Below are 26,339 nucleotides of genomic sequence, written 5' to 3' on the forward strand. Positions count from 1 at the left end.
TCGGTACAAGCCAGCTCCGACACAGCATTCATTTCCTTTTTACTAAAATACTGACATTATAGGGGCGCCTGGGTGGCGCCGCAGTCGGTTAAGCGTCCGACTTCAGCCAGGTCACGATCTCGCGGTCCGTGAGTTCGAGCCCCGCGTCGGGCTCTGGGCTGATGGCTCGGAGCCTGGAGCCTGTTTCCGATTCTGTGTCTCCCTCTCTCTCTGCCCCTCCCCCGTTCATGCTCTGTCTCTCTCTGTCCCCAAAATAAATAAACGTTGAAAAAAAATTAAAAAAAAAAAAAAAAAAAAAAAAAAGGCCCTTCATCCAGGGGCGCCTGGGTAGCTCAGTCGGTTGAGCGTCCGACTTTGGCCCAGGTCATGATCTCACGGTCCGTGGGTTCGAGCCCCGCATCGGGCTCTGGGCTGATGGCTCGGAGCCTGGAGCCGGTTTCCGATTCTGTGTCTCCCTTTCTCTCTGCCCCTCCCCCGTTCATGCTCTGTCTCTCTCTCTCAAAAATAAATAAACATAAAAGAATTTTTTTTTAAAAAGGCTCTTCATCCAATCATTCATTCATTCAACGACTATTCTGCTATGTGCCATGTGCGGTGTTAGCATTGGGGCCAGGCCACCATTGGGAACGAGATAGCCATGGGCTTTGTCTCCATTAGCTTGTGGTCTAGCGAGGGACAGAGTTTCATAGCCATGCTGACAAATAAACGCCGTGGATAACAAAACCGCACCCTGCCATCAGGTCTTTAAAAGGAAGTGACAGGTGAGGTCATAGAATTAGTGCTGTGAGGGACAGGCCTGTGGAGGTCAGGAAGTGGCGGGGGAGAACCTACTTCAGGTTCAGGTCAGGAAAGGCTTCTTCGGAGGAGGTGACAGAAACTGAGACCCAAAGGATAAGAAGGGGCCAGTCGTGCAAAAAATCAGTGGGAAAAAGGTACGAAAGAGTATGTTCCTTGGGTGCCATATCTGTAAACTTCACAAACATGCAAAACGGCTCTGAGCGTTGTTTCTAGAAAACTCCTTGTGTAGTGAAAATGGCAAGGCTCCCTACGCCGCTTCGGGACGGCGGTTAACCTTGGAGGGCGAGTGAGTTGGAGGCAGAGACGGTCTTCAGTTACATCAGGTGTTTTCTTGAAGTGAACCAAGTGGGGACAGAGGCGGCCGGGGGTCACTTATGTTGTCTCCAGCCGACGGGCACGCGGTTTTCAGCTGCGTTCCTCATTATAATTTCCGAATGCTTGAAAAATTTCATGAGTATTAATTTTTTAAGAGTAGGCGGTGAGGGGGCGCCTGGGTGGCGCAGTCGGTTAAGCGTCCGACTTCAGCCGGGTCACGATCTCGCACTCCGTGAGTTCGAGCCCCGCGTCGGGCTCTGGGCTGACGGCTCGGAGCCTGGAGCCTGTTTCCGATTCTGTGTCTCCCTCTCTCTCTGCCCCTCCCCCGTTCATGCTCTGTCTCTCTCTGTCCCCAAAATAAATAAACGTTGAAAAAAAAAAAAGAGTAGGCGGTGAACCCTACCAGTGTCAAGGCTCACTGTGGCTGCAGCTGGTGAAGGGAAGAGGGAGGCCCATGCTGGGGAGGTAGGCGGGGACCAGGTTATACGGGTCTCCAAGACCGTGGCCACGAGTGCAGATCTTAATGGAAGTGTTAACGTGTGATACCCGCTGAGTGACGTGATGGGATTTACATCCACAAAGATTGCAGCGGCTGCTCTGAGGAGAAGTAGTGGAGAGTCGAGTCAAGGACGGCATCAGGGAGGTTAGTTAGGATCTCCTGTAGCTAGCTGTCTGGAAGAGAGCTCGTGTCTCCCACCAGCACGGCCATGGGACGCCATGGAGTCGGAGGGGCGGTCTTGACATCTGCTGCCAGGATTTGCTGAGGGATTGGATGGGGGGCGCATTGAGAGAGCAAGAGGTGAAAGGTGACTTTCTTTGTCCTTTTTTTTTTTTAAACACCCTTTTCAAGGTCTAATTCGCACACCATACAGTGTACCATTCACTGCTTTTTGGTGGGTATCGCTTTCTTTTTGAAACCCGCGTGGATGGTGGTTTCAAACACAGCAAAACCTCGGATGGCAAGTGGCTTGTTCTGCGAGTATTCCTCAAGATCGGCAAATGTTCCTAATTCGTTTTAACTTGATAAACAGATGATGTCTGGCGATACGAGTCATATGTGACACGGAACGTCCCCTGATCACAACTGAGCCAGCGTCCCTGAAATTTCGCTTTGATGTACGAGTGCTTTGGCTTACGAGCATGTTTCTGGAACGAATTATGCTTGTGAACCAAGATTTAGTTGCTGTGATGAGGAAAATAGGGAAGGAACGGGTTTGGGGGTGGGGCCTGGGGGGAGGGTACCTTGGGGGAGGTAAATTTGAGGTGCCTAGGAGACATCCAAGGAAGGGAAGTCACATGGGAAGTCAGATATTCACACCTGGGTCTTGAGATAAAAATTGTGTGTAGTGAACAAATGAGAGTCTAGAGATAGATGTGAGTATCCAGAGTGAGAGTGTAGGTGAAGAAGGTGTGTGCGGAAGGGGCCGGGGGACTTCTAGTCAGATGCACCGAGAATTCACACTTTGACCAGCCCGACCCTTTTTCCCCCAAACACTACAACGAGAGTCTAAGAAAAACAAAAAAAGATGAACCCCTCCCCAAGACTAAAGCTCCAAAACGAATGAAGCAATGTTAAAAAGACAGCCTCTGAATAACAAATGAAGTCACACTAAAATAAAAATTATAGAGTATTCTGGAAATGAATTTAAAATAACCGTTTAGGGACGCCTGGGTGGCTCAGTCGGTGGAGCATCCAACTTCAGCTCAGGTCATGATCTCACGGTTCGTGAGTTTGAACCCCACATCGGGCTCTGTACTGACAGCTCAGAGCCCGGATCCAGCGTCAGATTCTGTGTCTCCCTCGCTCTCTGCCCCTCTCCCACTCACGCTCTCTCTCAATCTCTCAAAAATAAATAAACATTAAAAAAGATTAAGAAAGAAAGAATAAAATAACCATTTAGGATTTGTATCAGGAATAGGCTTGACTCTGAGTAACTGAGATTCAAAATAACAGCAGCTCAAGCAAAAGACGAGTTACATTTTTCTACTATGAATACATTGAATACATTTTGGGGCCGATGCGGTGGCTCTGCCTCAGTAAGTCCCCAGGGAACCAAGCTTGATCCCAGCTCATCACTATCTCAGTGTTTGGATTATCCTCCTAGTCTGGTGAGTTGGTAGCTAGAACTCCAGCCATTACGTCTGCATTCCAGGCAGTAGGATGGTGGAAAGGCACGTATCAGCTGTTTTTTGAAGAAGTTTTCAAGAAGCTGACACATGACACTTCCAACTACATCCTATTGGCCAGAACTTAATGAATGGAGAAGCCAAGAAACGTATTCTGTTATTACACGTAGCCAAGTGCCCAGTTAGAATCCAGGGGTTCTGTTGCTGCGGACGAAGGAGGCAACAGATAATGAGGGATAACGAGCAGTCTCAGCCTTCGGATCCCTGAGGAAATGAAGGATAACACCCACTAAAAAGAACAAGACAGCGGATTTTTGTTTGTGTGTTTGAATTTCAAACCTCTGCTCTTCGAAAGATATCATTAAGAGGATGAATAAACAAGCCTTCGATTAGCAGAAAACATTTGCAGGTCGTATGTCTGATGGTGGACTTGATCCAAAGTATATTTCCAAAAAACCCTCAAAACTCAATAATAAGGAAAAAACAACCAATTTCAAAAATGGGCAAAGATTCAAATAGACCCTTCACCGGAGAAGATATGCAGCTGACAAGTAAGTGCACAAAATGATGTTCAACATCATTAGTCATCAGAGAAATAAAATTAAAACCACAAGGAGATACTGCTTCATACCTATTAGAATGGCTGAAATAAAAAAGACTGTTCATGCCAAGTATTGGCAAGCATTGGGCCAGCTCGTGGGTCCATAGGCTGGTGTATGGAAATATAAAATGTTGCAGCCACTTTGGAAAACAGGTCAGCAATTTCTTAAAAGTTAAACGTATACTTGCCACGTGACCCAGCCATTCCACTGCTACGTATTTGCCCACAAGAAATGTGCGTGTCTACACAGAGATTTGTAACTGGATTCTCATAGCAGATTTATTTGTAATAGCTGAAAACTAGACACAACCCAAATGTCCATCATTAAGTAGATACAAAGGCAAATTGTGGCACATCCAAACAATGAAATCCTACTTACCAGTACAAAGGCGTGAACTCGGATGCACCCATCAATATGGACAAATCTCAGAATTGTGCTGAGCGAAAGAAGCTAGACATGGCTTCTATCTGATTTCATTTGTGTAAAATCCTAGAGAACACAGAGTAATTTTTAGCGACAAGAAGTAGCTTGCTGGTTGCCTGTGGACTGGGGATGGGAGGTATGGAAGGGGGCAGGAGGGGAGGTTCTGGAGCACAGAGACACTTAGGGGTGATGGATATGTTTGTTTTCTTGCTTGTGGCAGTGGGTGTATACATTTGTCAAAATGTATCAAATGGGTACATTATATGTCAATTATACTTCAATAACACTGTTAGGAAAGGAGAAAAGGAATGTGACATTATGAAACGGAAGTGGAATGACCAAAAGGTGGCTACGAAGATGCTGGGAATGAAAAATACTCATTGCATTAAAGGTTCTCATTTAGAAAGGAAGACAAAAAAGAAAGGAAGAAGCTTCATATGTGGATAAATTCTCAACTAGACACAGTCAAAGAGAGAATTAGTGAATTGGAAGAGAGTTCTAAGGAATAGTCCCAGAGCACTGCCAAAAAGAGAGAGAGAGAGAAACAGAGAAAGGTAGTTAAAAGACATGAGGAATACTCCTAAATACGTTTCCTAGAAATCCTACACGAAGAAACTGGAGACAGTGACTCAGAAGCTGTATTCGTGAACGTAAGAGTTTTTCAAAATTTTCGAGAATTGAAGAAGTAGGTTTTCATCAAGTAATTAGCTCCTCAAGTAATGAGAATTCTAACAAAATAACTCTCCACTTCAAAACCACAGAGGGAAACTGCAGAAAATCAAAAATGAAGGGCAAGTCTCACATTTTACCAGAGATGGCCGATCCACAAAGGAACAACAATACGTTGCTGAACGGCCTAGGGGCAGCCTTTTGGGCGATCGTCCAGGAGCCGAAAGAAAATAAAACAACCTGCTTAGAATTCCATACCCCGCTGAACTCTGATTCAAACGTGATGAGGAAATAGGACATTTTCCAGGAGACAAGAGCCCGGCCCAACCCTGAGGCTGTTGAGGATTTAGAGGCTGGCAAGAGGAGGAGCCCTCTCACATCACAGGTGCTCAGTCATCCGGTGCTGGCCTCTGTGCCTCACAGAAGCTAGAAGAGAGAAGGGGGGGTGGATGCAACTTTCATGGTGGCCGTGCGTGGCTACTGGAAATGCTGCTTATTGGCCCTGTTGCCGGGTCTGTTATCAGCACAGGAGAGGAAGATGGGATTCCTGGCCCTAGCTAGGGTTTCATCCTACAGCAGTGGGGGCATTGTAGCAGGAGAGCAAGAGGAGGGGAGGGGAGGTAGCAGATGGGCCAGGCCCCTGACCCTGGCGTGGGGAGGAGCCCAGGGACACGAGAGCCTCTGCAGGGTGGCCCCTTCTAGACTCTCTCTCTGTCTTCCAGATTGTGGACAAGAATAACCGCTACAAGTCCATAGATGGGTCAGACGAGACTAAAGCCAACTGGATGAGGTGAGTCCTGCTCTCTGCTGCTGATTTCCCGGGAGCCTTGCCCAAACTCTGGAGAGGAAGCCAAAGGAGTGTGCTGGGCCTCTGCGGTCCCCAGCGGTGGAGGCCCCTGAAGGCCCTGGGACTGCCGTTTGCAGGGTTTGGGATGTGTCTAGTTCTGGGGGACCCTCTTGCTTCCCCGGCCTTCCGTCAGGGGGCTCTGGAAGAGGCCGGTGGGTTACAAGGACCCCTAGGGGCTTCACATTTTGTCCCTGTGTCTGGAGTACCCAGGGCCCCCAGCTCCGGGCAGCATTCCCACCAAGGAGGGGCCCCCCCTCCACCCAGGATCCCTCTCAGAGGGCAGACTCCTGACGTAGGGGTGCAGGGCTCATCCCACCACAGCTGCCAACAGTTGTTTAAATGGCCTCCGTGGGAAAGGAGGCTCCCAGCACAGTGTCAGCTCAGTTTTGGATGGCCCTTGCTGCCCAGGCGTGAGTACTTTCAAGAGTGGTTTTACAGCGGTCTGGTGTTGGGGACGGAAGTTTGTGCCAGAAGGATCTTTAATGGCCAGAGAGAGCAGGAGACTGGCCCAGGGTCACCCAGGGGTGGCTGCACTGAGCCTCTGGAACCGAGGACCCAGCTCACGGCTCTCCTTTTGGTTCCGTGCCGTTGGCCTGTGCGGTGTGCCGGGGCCCGGCCCAGAGGGGTCTGCGGGCCGTGTGAGGGGTCAGACTGGTGTTGGTGCCTTGCCCAGGAATGGTGACAGGATCTGGGTTGGGAGGGAAGGGAGGTCTCGGATGGCCACACGTGGGGACACCGTGGATCGGGCCTCTGTCGGCGTTTGCGCAGTTGTGTGACCCGTGGCGGCGGGGGGGTGCAGGAGAGGTTGCGTTTGGAGGGAGGGCAGTCAGAGACCTCCTGAGAGGGAGTTTGCCATATTTAAACTCTGACACCTTCGAAGCAAACAGGGAGAGAAGGTGGTTTGCACTGGGGCGTCTATGGCGAGGTCTGCTGTCCCCTTCCCTGGAGCCTTACCGCCCCGCCCACCTGTGCTCCCCACCCGGGAACCATCGATGGCAGATGCAGGGAGGATGGCGAGAGGGGCTGCGGTTTACCCTCTTCGGAGCACAGTAGGATTTGTTCTCTTATTGTCGGAGGAGCTATTCGCATTGCCACTTAACAGGTGCAGAAGCAGAGGTGCCCCGGGGACAGGTGACCCCTGTGTCACAGTATAGGGACGCACGCTCCCTCCCTTCAGCCCCCTTTCATGTAATCGGGTCGGCCACTGCCCTGAAAGTGCTCCAAGAAGGCCCTGGACACCCTCCTAACTCCTTCTCCCCGACCATTGGGCACCGGTCAGCTCGGCACTTGCATAGCAGACCCCGTAACTGGGTGCCCTCGATGGATTTGCCCTCCCAGTCCTCCCAGGACTTACACCTTCCACCGTGGAGATTGGTTTTTCCTAACAAAGTTGTTGAATGAAGAAGGCACAGACAATATGGTGCGAGGGCCCAGATCAAAGAGGAGGGGGCCTTGGAGATGGGCCTTCAAAGGGGCCACGTTTTCATTTGAGGGCACTGTGACCAGAGACACGGAAGTGGGGACCAGACCCCTGGCCTGGGCTCCTATTCCCTATTGCTGCGTCTGGCTCTAGACAAGCAAAGGAGAGGGTGTCTGGACGCAGTCTAGTGTCAGGCCTTTCTGCACCGCTGCTTTCGAGACTCTAGAAGCTTTGCCGACGAGCTGGTTCTGTTCCACGCTCCCCGCCCCCCCCGCCCCGATCTTTCAGCCTGGGGGCAAGGCTTTCCCACAAGCCCCAAAGAAAGACACCATCTGAACTAACTGAGCGATCATCTGATGCCCCTGAGATTCTGACTTAATTGGGCTGGGGAGGAGCCCACAGTTATCGGTCTTTTTTAAAGCTCTCCATGGGGATTCTGATGTGCCGCTAGGGTGGAGAACCACTACCCTGTACTGATCTTCATGCTACAGTGGTAAACTGAGGCCCGGGGCAGGGCGAGATCTTACTCAAGATCACGAGGACGCTGGCAGAACCAGGACTTGAATCCGCCCCTGGACTTCTGGGCCGGTGTTCTTTCTGCTCGCGCACGGGGCCCAGCCAAAGCATGGCCTCCTGGACTCCGTGTGGGTGGGTTCAGCTACTGCTGCTCCCTTGCCGGCATGGGGTCTGTCCGATTCCCATTCTGTCCCAGCTGCTGGCCCTGTTGCAATGCACGATGGTGCCAGGGTAGCCACAGGTGGTGCCCCCGCCCATCTCATCTAAGACTCAAGGTGTAGGTTGAGGTTGGGTACGTGGTTTGTTGCCGTGGAGATGTCCCTCTGGTGGTGGTTGGAGGGGAAAGCCGATTCATCCTGGGAACCTGCCTTCCCCCTTAGGGTATAGCTTCCTTCCGCTGTATAGCTCATTCCGCTTTGCAGACGCCTTCACTTGTACTGTTACAACCTAGGGGCTCGTGGATGATTGAATGGAGTTGGTTAGTGTTTTGAAACACTTAAGTGGTGGGCCGGGAAGAGAACGGGCGTCAACGTAATGAGGGTTGACTTGGTGGCCTCCCTACGCCAGGCGCTGTACATCCGTGTCATCGGTGGTCTGGGACCGGGGGCTGTTTTGCTTGGGGGCACTTTGGGGTTGTCACATCAAGCCAGGGAGGCTGATAAACATCCTAATTAGCCAGGATGTCCGTCCCACCCACCCCCAAAGAATTTTCTAGCCCCAACTGCCAATAGCGGTGAGACTGAAAAACCCCCATGACTTCCTCCTGGCTGCCCTGGGAGGTGGCGCTAGAATCACGAAGGGGGTGGGCACCAGAGGCTCAGCCCCTAGTTCCAGGTCTGTCCGAGTGCAAGGCCCGGACCACGGTCCCTGTCTTGGCCGGGTAACAAAGCCCCGACCTTCCTTTCGCCTGAGCTGTGGCGTTCTGGGTAGGTGACGCGGAGAGGTAAAGGCTGAAGGATCTCTGTGCCCCTAGCCTCCTGCTGTGGTTTTGGGGGCAGCTGGAGGAGTGAACGGGGCTCCAGGTTCCCCTCCATGTGTTGGGTTCCTCTCTTGGGTTGCTCTTGCTCGAGCGGCCCCGGGCTCCTCTGTGCACGTGGAAGCCAAGGTCACTCCTGGTCTCCATCAAAGGGGAACTTGTCTCCCGGTGGCTGCTCACGGGCCGCTCGCGTCCTACCCACGAGCTGCCCAAAGGTCACCGCGGCTCCCCCCGAAACGAGCTGACCCCAGCTGGAGGGGAGCCTACACCCACATCCGACGGAAGGCGGGGACGGGGCCTGGGGAGGACTTGGAGGCCGGAGGCCGGGGACAAAGAGAGCCGCAGGGCAGAAAGCGCTTTCTGTGACCACACCCTGATCGCTGGCATCGCCCGGCGAGGAGATTGAAACATCCCCCTGTTTCACTACTCTTCCTGTGAGCCATCTGTAGCGACCTTGGCCCGGTCCGAACCCCAGTAAGGACCCTTTCTCCCTCTTCGGGGCTTTAACGCTCTTCGTCACTCTGCTTTCCCCTGTCTGGTGACAGCCCCGAAGGTGGGGTGGTTGTCCCTCCTGACCCGGCTGGGGAGAGAGGCCGGGAGGGGCTGAGCCAAGCGCCCCGGCTGCCGGGGCCAGCCAGGGCCAGCCAGGGCCACGGCAGGGCCCGACACCGGGCCGTCCGGCGCGGGCCGCGTTTCCACCCACTCCGCCGCACCTCTGCTGCCCGCCTGCCCTCTGAGGAGTAGTGGAAGGGGCCTCTCGCTAGGAGGAGGGTGTGGTGGTGGTGAGCAGGCCAGGGTGCCCGGGTGCCTCCTGGCTCCCCAGCTGGGGGCCGGCAATTAGGAAGGAGGAGGACCGCCCGCGCTGACGGTCATTTACCCAATTGTGCTTTGTGGGATATTCAACCCAAGGAATGTGGCGCCCCTGGCTGAGCGCAAGAGGAAGCCCAAGTTCTCCAAGGAGGAGCTGGACATTCTGGTCACGGAGGTGACCCACCACGAAGCGGTTCTCTTTGGGAGGGAGACCATGCGACTGTCCCATGCCGACAGGGACAAGATTTGGGAAGGCATAGCTCGGAAAATCACCTCCGTCAGCCAGGTGCCCCGCTCCGTCAAGGACATTAAGCACAGATGGGATGACATGAAACGGAGGACCAAGGACAAGCTGGCCTTCATGCAGCAGTCTCTGTCGGGCCCCGGGGCCGGGGGCCGGGCCCCCGCCATCGTGCTCACTGCCCACGAGAGGGCCATCGAGTCAGCGCTGCTCACGGCCCGTTCTGGGCACAGCTTCCCCAGGGCGGAACTGGACGGCACCGACAGCCCCTCGACCAGCTGTGAGTACCACCTGCCTCCCTCCCCGGGCTCCCGCTGCCCAGCCTCCTCCTCCCCTGCCGTCCCCCCCTTCCCTGGCCTTCTCCTGTCTCTGTCCCTCTCCGTCTCGTCCAGTCTTCCCATGCACCCGTCCCTCCTTCCCCCGCTCTGTCTTCTCCACCCCTTTCCGTTCATTCATTCTAGAATATTTCCTGAACTCTGTGCCAGGAGCTGTGCTAAGAGCTGGGAAGACAGCGTTGTATATAAATCCTACACGGGCCCCGCTCTGGGGTTGTCCCTAGACTCGTGGGAATAAACAAGCTTTAAGTCATTGTACAAGGACAGTTGTAATGAAGGGATGAAGGGCGAACGCCGGAAGTCCTGAGAGCGGGGCTGACGACCCGGGCCACCTGCGCGGTGTCCCTGGGGCCCTGCACGTGCAAGGGCACCGTGCGGGCGGTTCGTGCTCTGCTGTTGGCCTCCTGAAATTCACACTGGGTTTTGAACACGGTGCCCTGTATTCAAGTGTTGCATTTGGCCGTGCCAGTTATGTAGCAGCCCAGCCTGAGAGCAAGGGGGCCGGGGAGCTGGCTGTCCTCGGGGGCCTCCCAGGAGTGACAGTTGCACTGACTTGTGAAGGGTGAGTAAGAGTTAACCAGGCCTCGGCATGGGGCGCCGGGAGGGGAGCGGGGAGCCTCCAGGCTGAGAACTGCATGTACGAGGCCCCCGCATCAGGAAGGCGCTTGGCACGTTCCAGGACAGAGAGGAACCAGGGAAGCCCAGTGTAGCAGGCGTGGGGGAGGGGGTGCGGGAGGAAGCCAGCCAAGTCTTCAGGGCCCAGGCCACGGAGGGGGTGGGGGGGAAGATGAGCTCCTGCTCTCTCTCTTCCTAACCTCTTCGTTTCTGTGTTCTTTTCTGTGCTTCTGCGCCCACTCCTCTCTGCCCTCTGCCTCTTTCTCCCCCCCTCTAAGGCTCTCTCTCAGATCTCTCCGTCTCACCAGGTTCCCTCCCTGTCCTTACCGCCCCCGTGCCCTTCTCCACCCCTCTTCTGCTTTATTCACCTCTGCTTCCCGTGACCCAGGATGGACTTGGATGCAGGGGCCTGACTGTGGAATCTCCTGGCCCAGCAGGCTGTAGTTGGGGCTGTGGTTCCATCTGGGACTCCCCCGAATGGGGAGCGGTCGAGACCCTTCTGTGGTGGGACTGCACCCCCTTCTCCCCACACATCCCCCCACCTTCGGCCCACGGTCCCAACGGGAGTCTGGCCTACGATAGACGGAGCAGGGCTGGAGGACTGCAAGTCAGCGGCTGGCCAGCCCGGGGAAGGTGGTTCACAAGGACCCCGTGTTCCCTCCCGCGGCCCTCTGCTGTTGGGATGGGGATCGCACTAATTTCCTGTTTGGCTGGGGCTCCTGACAGGTGGCCCCTCAGAGTCCGTTCTTCAGGACTGGGAAAGGAACGGAGGCCGTCTACTCTGACTCCCTTGCTATGTAGATGAGGCAGATAAGTTCCAGAAACAGAGGTGGCCCCCCCCAGCTAGATTCAGAACCAGGACTCGAGCCCAGGTCTGCCAGCTCCCTACGAATTGGCGTTGTGCTAAGCTTCAGGGTGATTCCACCCACTTAGAGAAAAAGACGGGGGGGCCTGGCAGCCAGGGCCGTCCGTTCCCTAAATCCTGCCTTGCTCTCTCTTCCATCTCCCCAAGAAGGTAATGAGGTTACCAAATGTGACCTGGGCTGGGCAGGGGGCCCGGGACCCCTCCACCGCAGACTTGGCCAGGCCCCCCTTTCCCGGATGGTCGACCAGCTGTTACAGCACGAGGCCAGGGGCTCTATGGAAGGAGGCCCTGGAAGGGGGGTCGGGGGGGGGAAGCACCATCGCCTCGGCCCCGCTCACTCCTTCCAGCCCTGCCACGCCAGAACGGGTGTCCTGGGATCCCCGGGGGGGGCTGGCAGCTATCCCACCAAGTGCGGTTATGAATCACTGGGCTCTTCTCGTGCCAGCCCAGAGGGAGGCCCTGGGACCCTGGGGAGGCATGCATGTGTGCGGCTGGGGACGAGATGAGTCAGTCTTCTCGGTCACCTCCCCTGGGGGGTGGTTCTGAATTTAGCCCCTCTGGTGCAGGCAGGGAACCTGCATACTTTTTATTCCTGCCGTGGGAATCAGCTCATAACCTTGCTCACAAGAGAGCCAAGGCCTGGGTGTTGCAGGGGCCCGGCCCCTCCCTGTGACTGGCCGTCTGTGTGGTGGTGCCTTGCAAGCCTTCAGACGCTCCCGGGTGAGAGCCTTGCTTCTTCCCTGGGCGGCCCGCCTCGGGGGTCTCGGGGGACATCAGGACCCGCTGCAGAGGTGGCTCTCCTGCTCTGCGCCCTCCAGCCGCCTCACTCCTTTCCTATCCCTTGCCTCCCGACTCCAGACTGCCCCGGGGCCTGTCCCCCTCCCCGTGACTTAAAACTGCAGATTCTAGCAAGGCCACGAGGTGGCCCAAGCGAGTCAGACACAACTCCGAGTGCCTTTTGGCGGGTGTCACTCTTCCGGCTTTGCCAAGCTCCTTCGTGTCCGTTCTCTTGTTTAATTTTCTTGACAACCCTGTTAGGCGGGCAAGCGGCTGGGTAGATCAAGACAGAGCGGTTGTGATCTTTGCTCTGCAGAAACTGAGTCACAGAGGGACGAAGTGAGCGAGCGGGTTGACTTGCTGTCACTGGGACGGGTGTCTCCAAGTCCCCCGACCTGGGCCCTCCCGCAAGCGTGTTGCTGTTCCCGTGAAAGGAAGGGGGCCGGGGCAGCGCTCACCCTTGTCCCCCGGGGTGCCGGGCCCGCACACCTTCAGGGATTTGGGGAGCAGGTGTTTGTGGGTCGGTGCAGGGGAGCAGGCAGGTGCTGAATTAGGCTCGGGGGTGGCCGGGCAGGGGGATTATAGGGCGACTTGTGGGGGGGGACCAAAGCCCAGAGCCGCCCCCTTTCTCTCTGTTGTAATCATTTGCCCTTCTTTGTTTCTATCCCGCAAGATGATGAAGATGAGGAGGCCCCGGGGCCCTCGAGGCAGCCTCTGCGGGTGCCCCGGCAGCGGTCACCAGAGGAAGAGGCCCACCTGGCCAGGCCTACCCTGCTCCGCTCATCGTCCTCCTCAGACCAGTCCGAGATGGTGGGCCCCAAGCCAGAGGCCCTATCCCGGCCCTCACCGCAGGCCCAGGCTGCCTGCAGGACCCCTCGGCCGCACCCCAGCCCGCCCGGCACGGGCCTTGACTGGCAGCTCCTCCATGCCTACGTCCGGCAGACCGAGGTCCTCCAGCAGTTCTGCCAGGAGCTGGTGACCGTGCACCGGGACATGGCGAACAGCATGCGTTCCATCGGCCAGACCGTGGCGGAGCTGACCGGCCGCGTCGGTCAGGTGTGCCAGACGCTGACGGAGATCCGAGACGGGGTCCGGGCATCTCAGCGGGGGCCAGACGGGGTAGCCCCCGCGGGCTCTACCCCTCAGGTCGAGGCCCCCCCGGCAGAGCCCCCGCAGGCTCCCCCGGCGCCAGCCCCCGCACGGACTACCAGGTCTCGGAAGAGAAAGCACAACTTCTGACCCGGCCGGTCTCCAGTAGGAGGAAGAGAGACGGGGGTGGGGGGACGGGTGCCTGGCCTTGCGACGGGAGCCAGTCTCCCGTGTCCGGGACCAATGACCCTTGTAGGATGCTGGGGAGGCGGCCACCTCCTCCCCGAGTGCAGGCCAGCTGCCCTGGGCTCCAACGGAGTGTGTACTGAGCCCCGCTCCCTCGTCTTCGGCAGATGCTGAAGATGCAGGGAAAGCGACCTGCCCGATGCTTGCTTGCCCCGGGGCGGGGGGGGGGCGTCAGCCTCCTCTTGGTCCGCACCCACGGCGGCGAGCCTTGCGGGGAAGAGGGGAGCAAGAGGGGGGAGCGCCTGAATGGACTCCTGCTTGCCGACCGCAGGGCTGCCACGGCTGCCTCCCACGCCCTGATTCCGCTGCTTCCGAAGGGGGCGAAGCTTGAGGACGGGCAGGGGGAGCTCAGCCCTTCCGGGAGGGGTGCGTCCTCCCCTTCCCCAGGGCTCTGAGTGCGGCGGGTGGTGCCCCTGCCTTGGCCTTCCGCTTGCCCTTGCGGTGCGTGTGCTCAGCTGCTGTGCTTGCCTTTTGTGGAAGGGGATGGCGTCGGAGGAAGGCGAAGAAGACTCCCCGGAGTTCTTAGAGAGAGCACCTTATGCTTTCCCTGCATTTGCAGGTGTGTGGTCTCAGTGGGTTCTCAGGACAGCCGGAGAGGCAGCCAAGCCGGGTATCGTTGTCACCGTTATTACTGCCATCACCTGCATTTCCTAGATGATCAGTGACACGACAGTTAGTTGGCGGGGCGGCGGGGGGTGGGGGTGGGGCGCCAGGACTGGAAGCCAGGTCTGCGGATTGGTCCAGCTCCCCTGTCAGAGGCCAGATCGGGAGTCAGGAGGGGTACCGCGCCTCGCCTGCCCACGCCTCGGCTCTCCTGGGTGCCGGTGGGAGGCAACGGCAGCCTCCGGGCGGTGAATCCACCCACCCGGCTCTGGCACTAAGGCTAACGGCCGGGGGCGGGGGGGTGGCTGGGGAGAGGCAGGGCCCAAGCCTCAGCACCCACAAGGTGACTCCTCTTCTGGCGTCTATAAGAACCCAGCAAGGCTCCCGTGCCACCCAAGTTCCAGCATGCCTCGCCTCCGCTTGCTTGGGCTGCAAATGCATTAGCTACACATACCTCTAGCTTCACGTTTCATTTCGGAGTGTGGGGGGAGAGCCGGGTTCCTCGAGTCCCGGAGGGAGGTGGGGGAGGCAGTCACAAGCTTAGCTCTGACCCAGGTTGTAGCTCGGCTCTGTGTCCTCTTTGCTCCCTGGCCTGAGGCTGACCCTAGCAGAAGCTCCCCTCCCCCGGCCGGCCCTCCATCTATCTCCCCCACGCCTGCCCCCTAGAGCCCGAGTGGGGGCTGGGAGGACTGCCGTACCCAGTGCCTGCTGTGGCTGTTCCTGGAGTGCTGCTTCTGAACCCAGACCGAGCTTGGTCCCAGGGAGAGAGCTCGGAGGGCAAACCGCTAGGTCCCCGTGTCCTCAGCCTCCATCGCCCCACTCTGTGGTCCTCTGGGGGTTCCTGCCACCCCAAGCTGAACAGTCCCCAGTCCGACAGCCCAGTGGCTTGATTATTGCCTGGCATTCCCCTGCCCTCCCAATGCTGGAATCAAAGATTGCCTTCCCAAGTATTTTTGTTAAGACGGCAATAAAAAGAAATTGATCTCACACTTGGAACACACCCAGTCTCCAGGATCTTTCTTTGGTGTATATTCTCTTTCTTCGCTTCCTGTGAAAACCTCAAGGCCCCCAGAGCAGGGGTTAGATGATGGAGGGAAAGCATGCTGGCCACAGGGGCTCGAGTGCCCCTGCCATTTCCGGGATTCCGGAAGCACTCAGATGCCCCGTACTCGGCACCAGGCTAGCCCTGTAAGGAAAAGAAAGGAACCCGTGAGCTGAGCGAGATGAACAGCCACGTCTGAAACCACTGAGCTGTATTTTATTAAAGTCTTTGCACAGTGAGAGTGAGATGTTGCTAAGTGAATTTTTACCTTTTGTTCCCTAGAAGAAGTTAGGGGTCCTGCGGGGGGAAAAATCACTATTTCCGGCAGGAGGCTCCAGATGGTCAGGGGCTATCCATTCGCCAGTGAACTTCAGGGACCACTCTGAGGCATGACCTTTTTTTTTGGACACCTCCCCACAGATCCTAGTATCCGTCTGTCACAGGCAAGACCCTGCCCACAGAGATCTGAGGCTTTCAAAGTAACCAGAGTGGCTCCTCTGGGTCCCTTTGGGAGTCTCCTTAGAAGACAAGGGCCTCCTAACCTGTGAGTTGCCCTGGCTTACTGCCAGTCACACAGAGAGCTTCTCCCAAGCAGGAAACCCCCACGTCCTGACCAGGGATCTGTCCCCTCTCTGGAAAGTTCCAGCCTGCCTTTGACCTCTTGGAATCCAGGTCCTCCTCTTCTGTTCTCGGCCGAAAAGGATGGCCATGGAAATCAAAAGTACTCGATTTCCACAAGAGGCAAAGATTCTGTGAAACCGGGCCCAGGATCTTCTCCAGCAAGGTGTAGGTACTGACTGGCCTTTCCCTCTGGTCCTGGGGAGGGAAGAGATCAAGTTGGAAGCAAAGGGGACAGAGAGACGAAGAGCCTATGAACTTCAGATGGAATTTCATTAGAGTCTTTTTCTAGGCTTCAGTGGGGGACTGTGGGTCTAGCACATCAAAACAGGAAGGGGAAACTGAGGCCAGTGGACGGAAAGCAACGGGCAGCCAATTTCAGCTTGAGATGGGGAAGTCCCGCCTAAGAATCCGAGGCCTCCAGCCGCACTCAAGGTTGGCTGCGTGACGTTCTGTCAGCGTTTGGGTGACCATCTGGTGGGTGGGTGCATGACCCAAAGACCCGCCCAGCTCAGAGACCTAAATGCACGGGAGAAAACAGAGCCCTGCCTCTTCTCGGTCAGTCTGTCCCATTCCTGCCTCCGTGAGTGGCACATCTTCCTCTCCGGCAGAGACCTACCCCCTGAGCAGGAATGTCTGAGCCTGGCCTTTGTCTGCCCCCACTCCAACAAAATGGATGCCCCGTGGGTTATTTTGTCTCTTCCGTTGAAACCCATAGTCATTTCCTGTCCCAGCTAGAAAATCTGGTGCATTTGATAAGGCACAGGGGGTGAGGTTGAAGAAGTGGTGTCTTAGTGCCTGTCTATCCAATTCCCAAAGCCAGCAAGGAGCTCAGAATAAAAATAATCCATTATCATCACGAAACCTTCAGTCCAGAGAGCAGCTCCCGCTCCCACCCACCCCCTCGATTGCTTCAAAGGTTGTCACCTCTGTGGGTCTGATTTGAAAAGCTATCAGATGAGCTCTTGCGTTCGTAGAGTGCCCTGTGCTAGCCATTTTCCACCCTCCTTCCGACATACTCTGTGCTTTCTCTCCAACGAGGTAGGGACCTGGAGACTCAACAGATACAGGGACCTTCACTCCCTAGAAGCTTTGTCTTCCAGGGAGGGCTCTTGCTTGTCTGCAGCCATGAGATGGGACAGGCGTGGTTCTTCATGAAGGGATTGTTGTACGGGAACGGGATTCTGGGAGTGGATTAAACCCCTGGGTGTCACTGCAAAGTACTTAAAAGAGGGAGAGCGAATTCCAGGTAATTGGTGTTGAGACTTAGCTGCCTCCATTGAACACCTCGGGGGAGTGGGTTGTTACCATTCGCTGAGAGGTGCCATAGATATTATATCTCAAAACGACCAAATACAACCAGGTGCCGAACAAATTTGGGTCTGTTTTGGGAGACTGTGATTGATGCCAGAGAAAGTAATTCTAGCTTTTAGAGCTGGGTGATTGTTTGCACCGCCAAACCAGAGAAGAGCGTATCTTTCCTTGTGCTCTGTGATCCAGGTGATTCTTGTGAGGAGACAGGCGAATGAGCAGTTTGCCTTCTGAATCCAGGAGTAGGAAAGTTTGGGTCTACCCCAGTTCTGTTCGATGCTAGCCACAAGTCTGATTAATTTTGGATGTCGAACCCCAGGCTCTCAGTAAACTGGGGACTGGAAAATATTTTGCACATTCAGAAGGAATATCAGATCCAGAGAAGAGCAGACCCCTGCAGCTGGAGAGCTGCAACTCAGAAGGGTCCGTGTGGAAAGACCGCCCGGGGCCAGGGGTCCTCTTCTCCTTCCCCCCCCCCCAGGTTCTTGGTTTGCGGCACGCCTGGGCGTCGCAGATATCACGGTATTGTCTTCACGGCTCAGGGAGACCGATGCTCATGTCCGATGCTGACAAGCACACAGATGCGTTGATTTAGTCTCTGGACACGAGCAGGTTCTGGGGATCTAAGCGCCATGCATCCTGCCCGTGTGACCCTGGCAGGGTGGAGCTCACGACTGCTTCTCTCGGAGCGGGTGAGGCAGCCGGCGCTCATGTTTGCACTGCTGCCTCCCTTGGCCTTAGCCCCGCAACCCCGGGGTCTGTGCTGCAGCCTGTTGTCAGGTGGATTGGTCCCTGGACTCTAGTGGTTCCCCTTATAAGGTCACGGCCTCCTCCAGGGCCGAGTGGAACGGAGGCTACAGGGGACTATCCGTGACAACGGCACGACATGCGGGTGCTCTGCCCGAGGGGCCAGGAATGTAGACTCACAATGCAGGCGGCCACCGCGACCGCCACCAGTACTGAAAGTGGAGTTCGTGTGTCTTTTCTTGGGGGGGGGGGAGGGGTAACTGTAATAATTGCTTAATAAGGAAAACTTGGAAATTACAGAAAAACTTACAAAGTAGATCCACCTGTAATGGCCAATCACTGTTAAAGCATTGGTATATTTCCTTCAAGTAGTTTACCAAGGCTTGTTTTTAGAGCATGGTTGGAACTATAGAATAGGTAGCTTTCAGCCCTCCTGTTCTCGCGTTGCATCCTATCAGGGCCCTTTTTCCGAGTCATAAAAGATCCCTTGAAAACACTTTTCTATAGATGAGCCATTCCGTCGTACGAATATGCCGCGGTTCGCTAAGCTGTTGCCCCGGTATCGGACGTGTCGGTGTTTTTTGCTTCCGCGTTCTTGTAAACGATGCTACAGCCAGGGCGGTGGTATGCCGAGTCGTCCACTCGGTCTGCATCTTATGGTCCTTTTTAAAATTTTTCAAAAATTGCGACAGAATGCGCATACCATAACATTTACCATTGTAACCATTTTTTGAAGTATGCAATTCAGCAGCATCAATTTCACTCGCGTTGCGGGGTCGTGACCACCATCCATCTCAAGACTCTTCTCGCCTTCCCCCACTGAAACTATATACCCATTACACACGAACTCCGCGTCCCCCCACTCCCCACCCTGGCCCCTGGCAACCCCCGTTCTCCTTCCTGTCTCTGGATTTGACTGTTCCTGCAAGGACCTCATATAAATGGGATCCTCCCGTATGTGTCCTTTTGTGATCGGCTCACTTCGCTTGGTATGTGTCTTCAGGGCTCATTCGCGGTACAGCGTATATCGGAATTTCCTTTTTAAAGCCAAGTAATAGCCATCGTGTATGTATTCCACATTCCTTTTATCCACGTATCCATCAGCGGGCAGGGGTCGCTCCCACCTGCAGACGGTTGTGAATGATGCTGCTGTGAACACGGGTGTACGAGGCCATATTGCCAAGTTGCATCCCCAAGGCTTGTGCCCACTTATTCTCCACCAGTAGTCTGGGATACACTTTTCTAGCCAATGTGGATGTTATCATTAAAAAGAGAGAGAGGGAGAGAGGGAGACAACGTGCTCCTTGCCGTTCCTTTCCTTTGGAGTGATGCTGAGTGCTTTTCATTTGCTCGTGACCCACTGGGATTTTTCCCCGTGAATGGTTGCGTACCCTGGCCTGCTCCAGATACCGTTCTCTGGGCGATGCCGGTCAGTCCGACTTTGATTCCTATCCTGGCTTTTGAGACAAACCATAGCATGAGGAAAAGAAGTTTATTTTTTATGACGAATTTCCTGGATGCTCGCGTGGTGTGGATCCTTAAGACTCCAGTTTCCTCTTGTCCTTTTGATCTCTCCGCCTCTGCTTCTCTGTAGGTGTTACATCATCTCAGCTTTGGAAGGGGGGCAGGTTGGATGTTGGAAATGTCATTTCAGGGAGCGGGGGTAAGGGAGAGATTCGGAGGGTTTGGCAGAACGTTAAAGGTTATCTGGGCGTGGCTGGTGCTTTACATGCCCACAGAGGAGCCGTGAGATCTAGTGGGAAAGACACAGACCTCAAAGCTCCATCTCCCATTTATTCGCTGCGTGACCTCAGGCGAGTCACGTAGCGTCTCTGAGTCTTAGTTTCCAGTCGTTGCTAACCTTCCCTCAGGTCTTATTTCCCTTCGTCTCCTGTCAGCATCGGGCACCCACTTTTTAAAGACACTGATCTTCAGCATTTGTTAATTGGCCTTCGGGGCGCCGTTGTCACATGGGTTGTTTCTTCCAGGCTTCGTGAAATCCTGGAAACAGTCCAGGAATCCCACACTTAGCGCCATCGGAGGCCTGCAGGTGTCTGGGGGTCCCTGCGGTTAAAATTTAGCCAAGAGCGAACGACATGGCCTTTCGGTTTGGTAATTGTTTTTATATCTGGTGTTGAATTTTTGTGCTTACCAGTACGTGGGAGGTAGGCAGGGCGGCTGTCATCCCTAGTCTCAGAAAACAGAGACCCTCAGAGGGTCGGAGGCTTGCTCGAGGTCGCACAAAACTGTGACGTTGGGACGAGGGACCGGCTCTAGCTGGGGTCCCGATCCCGGACAGGCAGCCGTCCTTCGACTTTTGCGCACGCCCCTTGCCTGTGGACCTCTGACCTCCACCGAGTGGCCCGTGCGTTCTCACCTGTCCCCCTCGCCCCCAGGTACGTGGTCATCTCCCGGGAAGAGAGGGAGCAGAACCTGCTGGCGTTCCAGCACAGCGAGCACATCTACTTCCGAGCCTGCCGGGACATCCGGCCCGGGGAGCGGCTCCGGGTCTGGTACAGCAAGGAATACATGAAGCGTCTGCACAGCATGTCCCAGGAGACCATCCACCGCAATCTGGCCAGAGGTGAGTCCCCACCCGAGGTGAGGGCCACGCCCGCCACCAAACACAGGGGAGGCCAGGAGTGCTTCTCTGGGAGCTTCCTGAGAAGACCGTTGGGGAATGCAGTCCAGCGGCGACGGGGAGACCCAGAGGGACGCGGGGCGGGGGACGGACGGTCTGCGTGTGAGCGGCGGCTCTGGGCGGGGCCGCAGACCCTCCAGGGTGCTGTCCTCCCTCAGAAACCCTGGCGCAAGGCATCGGAGAGTATCCGGGAGAGAGACAGGGCCCCAAAGCCAAGCGCATAAGTGTAATCAAAGTTGGTCCTCTTTCTCCGACTCAAACCGATGGGAAGGTGCTACAACCCGTCCCTGTCGCAGTGATACTAACATTTGCTAAGTGCTTACCACGTGCCCAGCGGCGGTTCTGCGGTGTTCACCTACCTCGTAAGGGTGCGGTGGGAATGAGCTGGGTAATGCGCCCATTTAGAGCAATGCCCACCTTGACCACTGTAAGCCCTCAGTTGGAAACTTTTAAGGCTGACCGTCCCGTGTGGCCGATCATCCCCCAGCTCACCAGTGTAGAAACTGAGCATCGGATGAATACAGCGACTCACCCGGGGTCACGTGGCTAGGAAGGGCACCGCTGGGTTTCTCATCCACATCTGTCCAGGGTCCTAGTCCAGGGTTTCAGCTCTAACCTACGATGGTATACGGCCTCCCGGACCAAACTCGTTTCTTCCCAGCTTCCTCCTGGCCTCATTCCTGAAAGTCCTGATCACACGCTGTGAATGAACCATCCCTATTAGAAGAAGGCAGTTCTTCTCAGGGAGGGAGGTGGGAAGGTGACCTTAGGTGTGGGTGGTGGCCTGGGGGGGGGGGGCGGAGATGTCCATCCAGCTCCATTTAAATGCGTCATTTGAAAGTGGCTTAAAATGCTCCCCAGCCCCTAGCCCTTTGCCTCTCTATTCCAGCCTCAGCCTGGCCCAGGCAAACTGGTGAATCCAGCTCCTCTCAGGGGAAAAAGCATTCAAAGACCCAGAGTCCATCTGGTCTCAGGAACCAGGACTATACCCAAGCCCCACCATGTCACGCTCCTGACCGACCTACTTATTGGAAATAAATCTTCACATGGAGTATGAGTGGAGAAGAGGGAAAGGGGGCAGGGTGGCCCATTGCAATTAAGCTATGTTCATTTTTTTTAAGTTTATTTATTTTGAGGGAGAGTGAGAGAGAGGGAGAGAGCGAGCAGTAGCAGAGAGGGGCAGAGAGAGGGAGAGAATCCCAAGCAGGTTCCGTGCTGAGCCCAGCACGGGGCTTGATCTCATGACCACGAGACATGACCGAGCCGAAATCAAGAGTCAGACGCTCCACCAGCTGAGCCACCCAGGCGCCCCAAGGCTGTTTTTAAAAACAAAACCGAACAAAGCGGGTTGTGGACCTTGAATGCACAGCTGCTGCCTGACTTGGTAAAAGGTATCTGTGATTGGGGGGGCGGTGGGGAGACCCAGCCGACATACTCACCTCTTGTCTTCTTCGGAACCGGGGGTTGGCCACGTGCCGATCTCACTCGGGAAGGCAGGTTTCTATGACGAGATTCCCATGGTTTCCGTTTGACCTCTGAAGAGACCTTGTGTAACCGTGCCTGATGTGCAATACATCTTTGTTGAATGGATAAGGGAAGACACGAATGAAGACGGCCAAGAAGTCTCCAAAAGAATCGTCCTATCACCAGAAGAAAAGAAAACCAAGAGAAGTCCTATCTGAGGACACAGGTTCCATCCCTTGGCCATAATCTTCTGAAATTCTCCTGGATTTGTGATATCCTCCCCCACCCCCACCCCCACCCCCACCCCCACCCTCACCCCAGTGTCTTCTCCAAAGCACATCAAGCTGCGGTCATCCTCAGAGAGCCCCGAGATCCGAGGGGAACGCTCGGAGGAGGGAGTGACCTTTCGGGAGTGGTTCAAAGGAGGCGTAGCAGAGAGGCTTGACATGGGATACGTGAAGATTTGTGAAGATACAGGAGGAAGGAGTGGCTGTTCCTGGCCAGGCTGAGCAGTAGGAAACAGGAAGGAGACTGAAAGGCACCGTGGGGCCGGGCCAGAGCAGCGGGTGGGCTTGATCCTAAAGCCCTCGGGAGCAGTCATGAGCTCAGTGGCCTTTAGCTGTGTAGACGTCTCTGTAGCCTGCAGCTTTGGCAGGCTCTGAATACAGTTTAGTGGCATCTTAGATCGGTGGGCCAGCCCCGCTCCGGGAAGGGGATCCCGACACTCAGTCACCGAGCGTCTTGCGTGGAAGGAAGTTTCTTTGTAATTGGGGGCTGGAGCCCTGAGAAAGGCCAGAGCATGAATTACTGGTCCTTCTTAAGTAGGGACGTTACCTGAAGCCCAGAAACTTCTTCCCGCAGACAGCGTAAAGTATGCCTTTGTGGCGATCTTTTAAGAACGGGATGCATCGGATAGGTGTATTCAAAAAAAACCTTGTCATTTGATCCACTTTGAGCCACCGATTCACTCTGTGGTGTTTCCCCCCCGTATTTAATGGAGGCTTTGAAATCAATTCCACGATGCTGAAAGGTCCTTCTCGGCCTTTAGATTTTTCTGAGCGCCTTGAGTCCGAAGAAGTCCCCCACGCATCCTAGGAGATTGGAATGACCTTGTCTTTAAGCAGAGACCCATGAGGACTCCCTGCTGATGTATAGCCTTGAGCTCCCGACATAAGCTGTTTGCTGCCTGACTGGTCTGTGAGAAGTGAAAGCGTGGCCCTTGACGTTTGGAGATTCTAAATGGGCAAGTGTCATAGCTGATCTGTACCGCGAACGTGTTAGTGTTCACGTCCACCCTTTCTGCTCCTCGGTCGTTATAAAAATATAGGCTGTGAGAGCCACCTGACTTACAGGGGCCCTGAACATAACGTTCAGGCATTCGTGCGAGGACAGAAGAGGGGTGTCCTGATTAGGTTACCCCCTTTTGTGCTGTTACCCGTCGGAAGCCTGGATTCATACACGGGCCGGGGCACGGCACCCCTTGCCGGCTGCGGGGAGCCAGGGCTCGGGCATAGCATGGATCTTCTGGATTGTTCCCAGAGATCCTTTGGCCTCCGCTCCACTCAGAGGTTTTTAGCAAACACGGCTTTTGGAAATCCATCCGCAACATACATTCAGGTCAAGCCACTGCTCGGAGTCAGCTCCCAGGGCCCCGCCTCTATCTAGGAAGCCCTTTGAGATTCCCCGGCCCCACAGGCCGCCGTCAGGACCTTCTGAGGGTCCCCTGTAGCGTCTGCACCCCCGGGGAGCATACGCCCTTCTATAGCAATTTATGAGACTGTGGCGGCCGTTTCAAAGGATCAGGCTAGAATTCTTGTTGGGAGCTCAGCAACGTCTTTGAAGCCAGTCACGTGATGGAAAGAGCTAGAAAAGGGAGCGTTCTTTGTATCATCAGGTAAGGAGACACAGCTATATTTCAAGAATGCTTTGGGTCAGTGGGGTCACGCCCCTCTTTGTCATGCTGGAGGCTGCCTGCCCGGGAGCCATCAGCCACTGCGGGGGGGGCCCCGTCTTCCTGTCCCCCCCACCCCGTTCTCCCCGGCCTCGGTTGTGGGAGAACCACAGACGTTCAGGTCACGCTCTCTTCCGTGCACCTCATCCTCTGATCACTGGGAGAGTTAGAAAGGATGGTTGGCTGTGGGTCGGTCTTTGCCCCGAGGGGCCGTCTCGGGGCAGCCAGGGAGCCGGAAGGAGAGGACTCCGTGTTTCGTGTGTACCTTTTACCAAGTCGAAGCAGCCCCGTCTTCCAATTGCCAGGACTGGACCAGAAGCCTGGAGGGCGGGGAGCCACACGCACTGAGCTCTGAGGTGCGCGCCCACCCGCCCGGTTTGATCGGTGGGGGTGTCATCTACTAGGGCTACCGAACTTCCCGCTGCCCTCCCCTATAGCATTCTCTCCACTTGTAAATGTGCCGTGTGTATACATAAGGCTCCCGCGCAACGCGTGGTCTTTTTAGAGAGGTCTGCCCACGTTTCGGGATCCCACTCTGGACCCCGTGATCCGCTGAGTGACCCGCCTCTCTCTCCCTGTCGCGTCACACCTGCCCCACAAGGCCAGATCCAGAGGGATGTGTCAAGTGACTTTCCTGATGGGAGGCGTGCCTTGTTTTCTGTTGGTTTCTCCACGTCGGGGCTTTTCCCCCCTTCCTCACGCCCTGGTTTTCCTTCCTAGGAGAGAAGAGGTTGCAGAGGGAGAAGTCTGAACAGGCTCTGGATAACCCAGAAGACCTGAGGGGTCCCCTTCCGCTCCCCGTGTTGAGACAGGGCAAAAGTCCCTACAAGCGTGGCTTTGACGAGGGGGATGTGCACCCCCAGGCCAAGAAGAAGAAGATTGACCTCATTTTCAAGGACGTGCTGGAGGCTTCCCTGGAATCCGCGAAGGCGGAAGCGCACCAGCTGGCACTGAGCACCTCGCTGGTCATCAGGAAAGTCCCCAAGTACCAGGACGAGGCCTACAGTCGGTGCGCCATGACCGTGTCACATGGCGTGCAGAATGTCGGCCGGACCCAGGGGGAAGGGGACTGGAAGATCCCCCAGGGGGTTTCCAAGGAACCAGGCCCGTTGGAGGATGAAGAAGAAGAACCTTCGTCCTTCAAGGCCGACAGCCCCGCCGAGGCCTCCCTTGCGTCCGACCCTCACGAGCTCCCCACCACCTCCTTTTGCCCTAACTGTATTCGCCTAAAGAAGAAAGTCCGGGAGCTCCAGGCCGAACTAGATATGCTTAAGTCTGGGAAGCTTCCTGAACCCCCCGTGCTGCCCGCACAGGCCCTGGAGCTCCCGGAGCTCTCGGACCCCGCAGGTAAGTTGGCGTGGATGAGACTGTGGCCGGAGGGACGGGCGCCCGGTGGGCAGGGTGAGGGTGGCCTGGCGCTCTCTGCTGGAGCCACCTTCCCCGGGGGGACCTGAGGCGTGTCACGAGGGGGGGGCGGACTCCGGTCGCGGCCCTTGCCCGCAGGTGCCTGCCCCCGACAGGCTGCTTCTCAGCTCCAGCGGGACGCCTCGCGTCATGCCCTTGTATCCTCCCCGTCAATAAAGGAAGTTCCACTGCTGGAGGGGTGTGTGCTGTGTTCTTGACCCGCTGCCTCTCTCTAGTGGGCCTCCCGGTGTCTCAGCCCCACGCTCAACTTCTAAACCCAATCTCTCTCTCTCCCCAGTCCCAAGCAGGGCATCCCGTGGGGGAGAGCTCCCGGCCTTGTTGACCTCAGTCCCGGAACACAGCCTCGTTCTTCTCTTCCCGAATCGCGCTTCTGCCGCACGCGGCCCTATCTCCCCTGCCCGGAGTGTTCTAGAAGGACTGGGATGCGGGGGCGTGTGGCTGCACGCCTCGGTGCTTTTCTGTCGGCCGCTGGGATCTTTAGACTCGGTCGACAACCGGCAAGGTTTTTTCGGAACACAGCTGCAGCTGAGTCCAGCATTTACGTAGCGTTTCCTATTTTAACCTCATCCCGTAGCGCAGAGTGAGGCGTTTCAGATACTCGAAGCAAGCTTCTTGACCAAGCTGCATTCTGATCCTGAAATAGCCCCGGGGCCTTGGCAAGCTGCCTTCCCGCGAGGGCGGCACGCCGGCCCCGACCACGCTGGCCGCTGGGATAAGCGAGCCCCCGCGTCCTCGCCCCGGGGGGGGGGCTCGGGGACGCTCGACGTGCTTCGTTCTCTCCGCCAGGTCGGCTCTCGTGGTCGTGCCGCTCAGTCGATGGGGAAGATGAGGTTCCGTGAGCACCCGCTGGTGGAGGGTGAGGGCCG

General features: G+C 56.0%; 1 protein-coding gene across 5 annotated transcripts in view; it reads left to right on the plus strand.

Moving 5' to 3' along the window:
• PRDM11 (PR/SET domain 11) overlaps positions 1–26,339 on the plus strand; it is an 88,802-nt gene that overhangs the window by 52,961 nt on the left and 9,502 nt on the right. For 2 of the 5 annotated variants that reach the window (XM_043581029.1, XM_043581028.1), the window contains exons 5-7: positions 5,657–5,724; positions 20,389–20,576; positions 24,769–25,395. In XM_043581029.1, coding sequence (XP_043436964.1) covers positions 5,657–5,724; positions 20,389–20,576; positions 24,769–25,395 — 883 coding nt within the window. Of the gene's footprint in view, positions 1–5,656; positions 5,725–9,602; positions 10,025–13,009; positions 15,275–20,388; positions 20,577–24,768; positions 25,647–26,339 lie in introns of those variants that run through there. The other 3 variants (XM_043581032.1, XM_043581031.1, XM_043581030.1) reach the window with 3 other exon arrangements.

This window comes from Prionailurus bengalensis, chromosome D1 (genome assembly GCF_016509475.1).
Source record: "Prionailurus bengalensis isolate Pbe53 chromosome D1, Fcat_Pben_1.1_paternal_pri, whole genome shotgun sequence".
NCBI classification, from domain to species: Eukaryota; Metazoa; Chordata; class Mammalia; order Carnivora; family Felidae; genus Prionailurus; species Prionailurus bengalensis.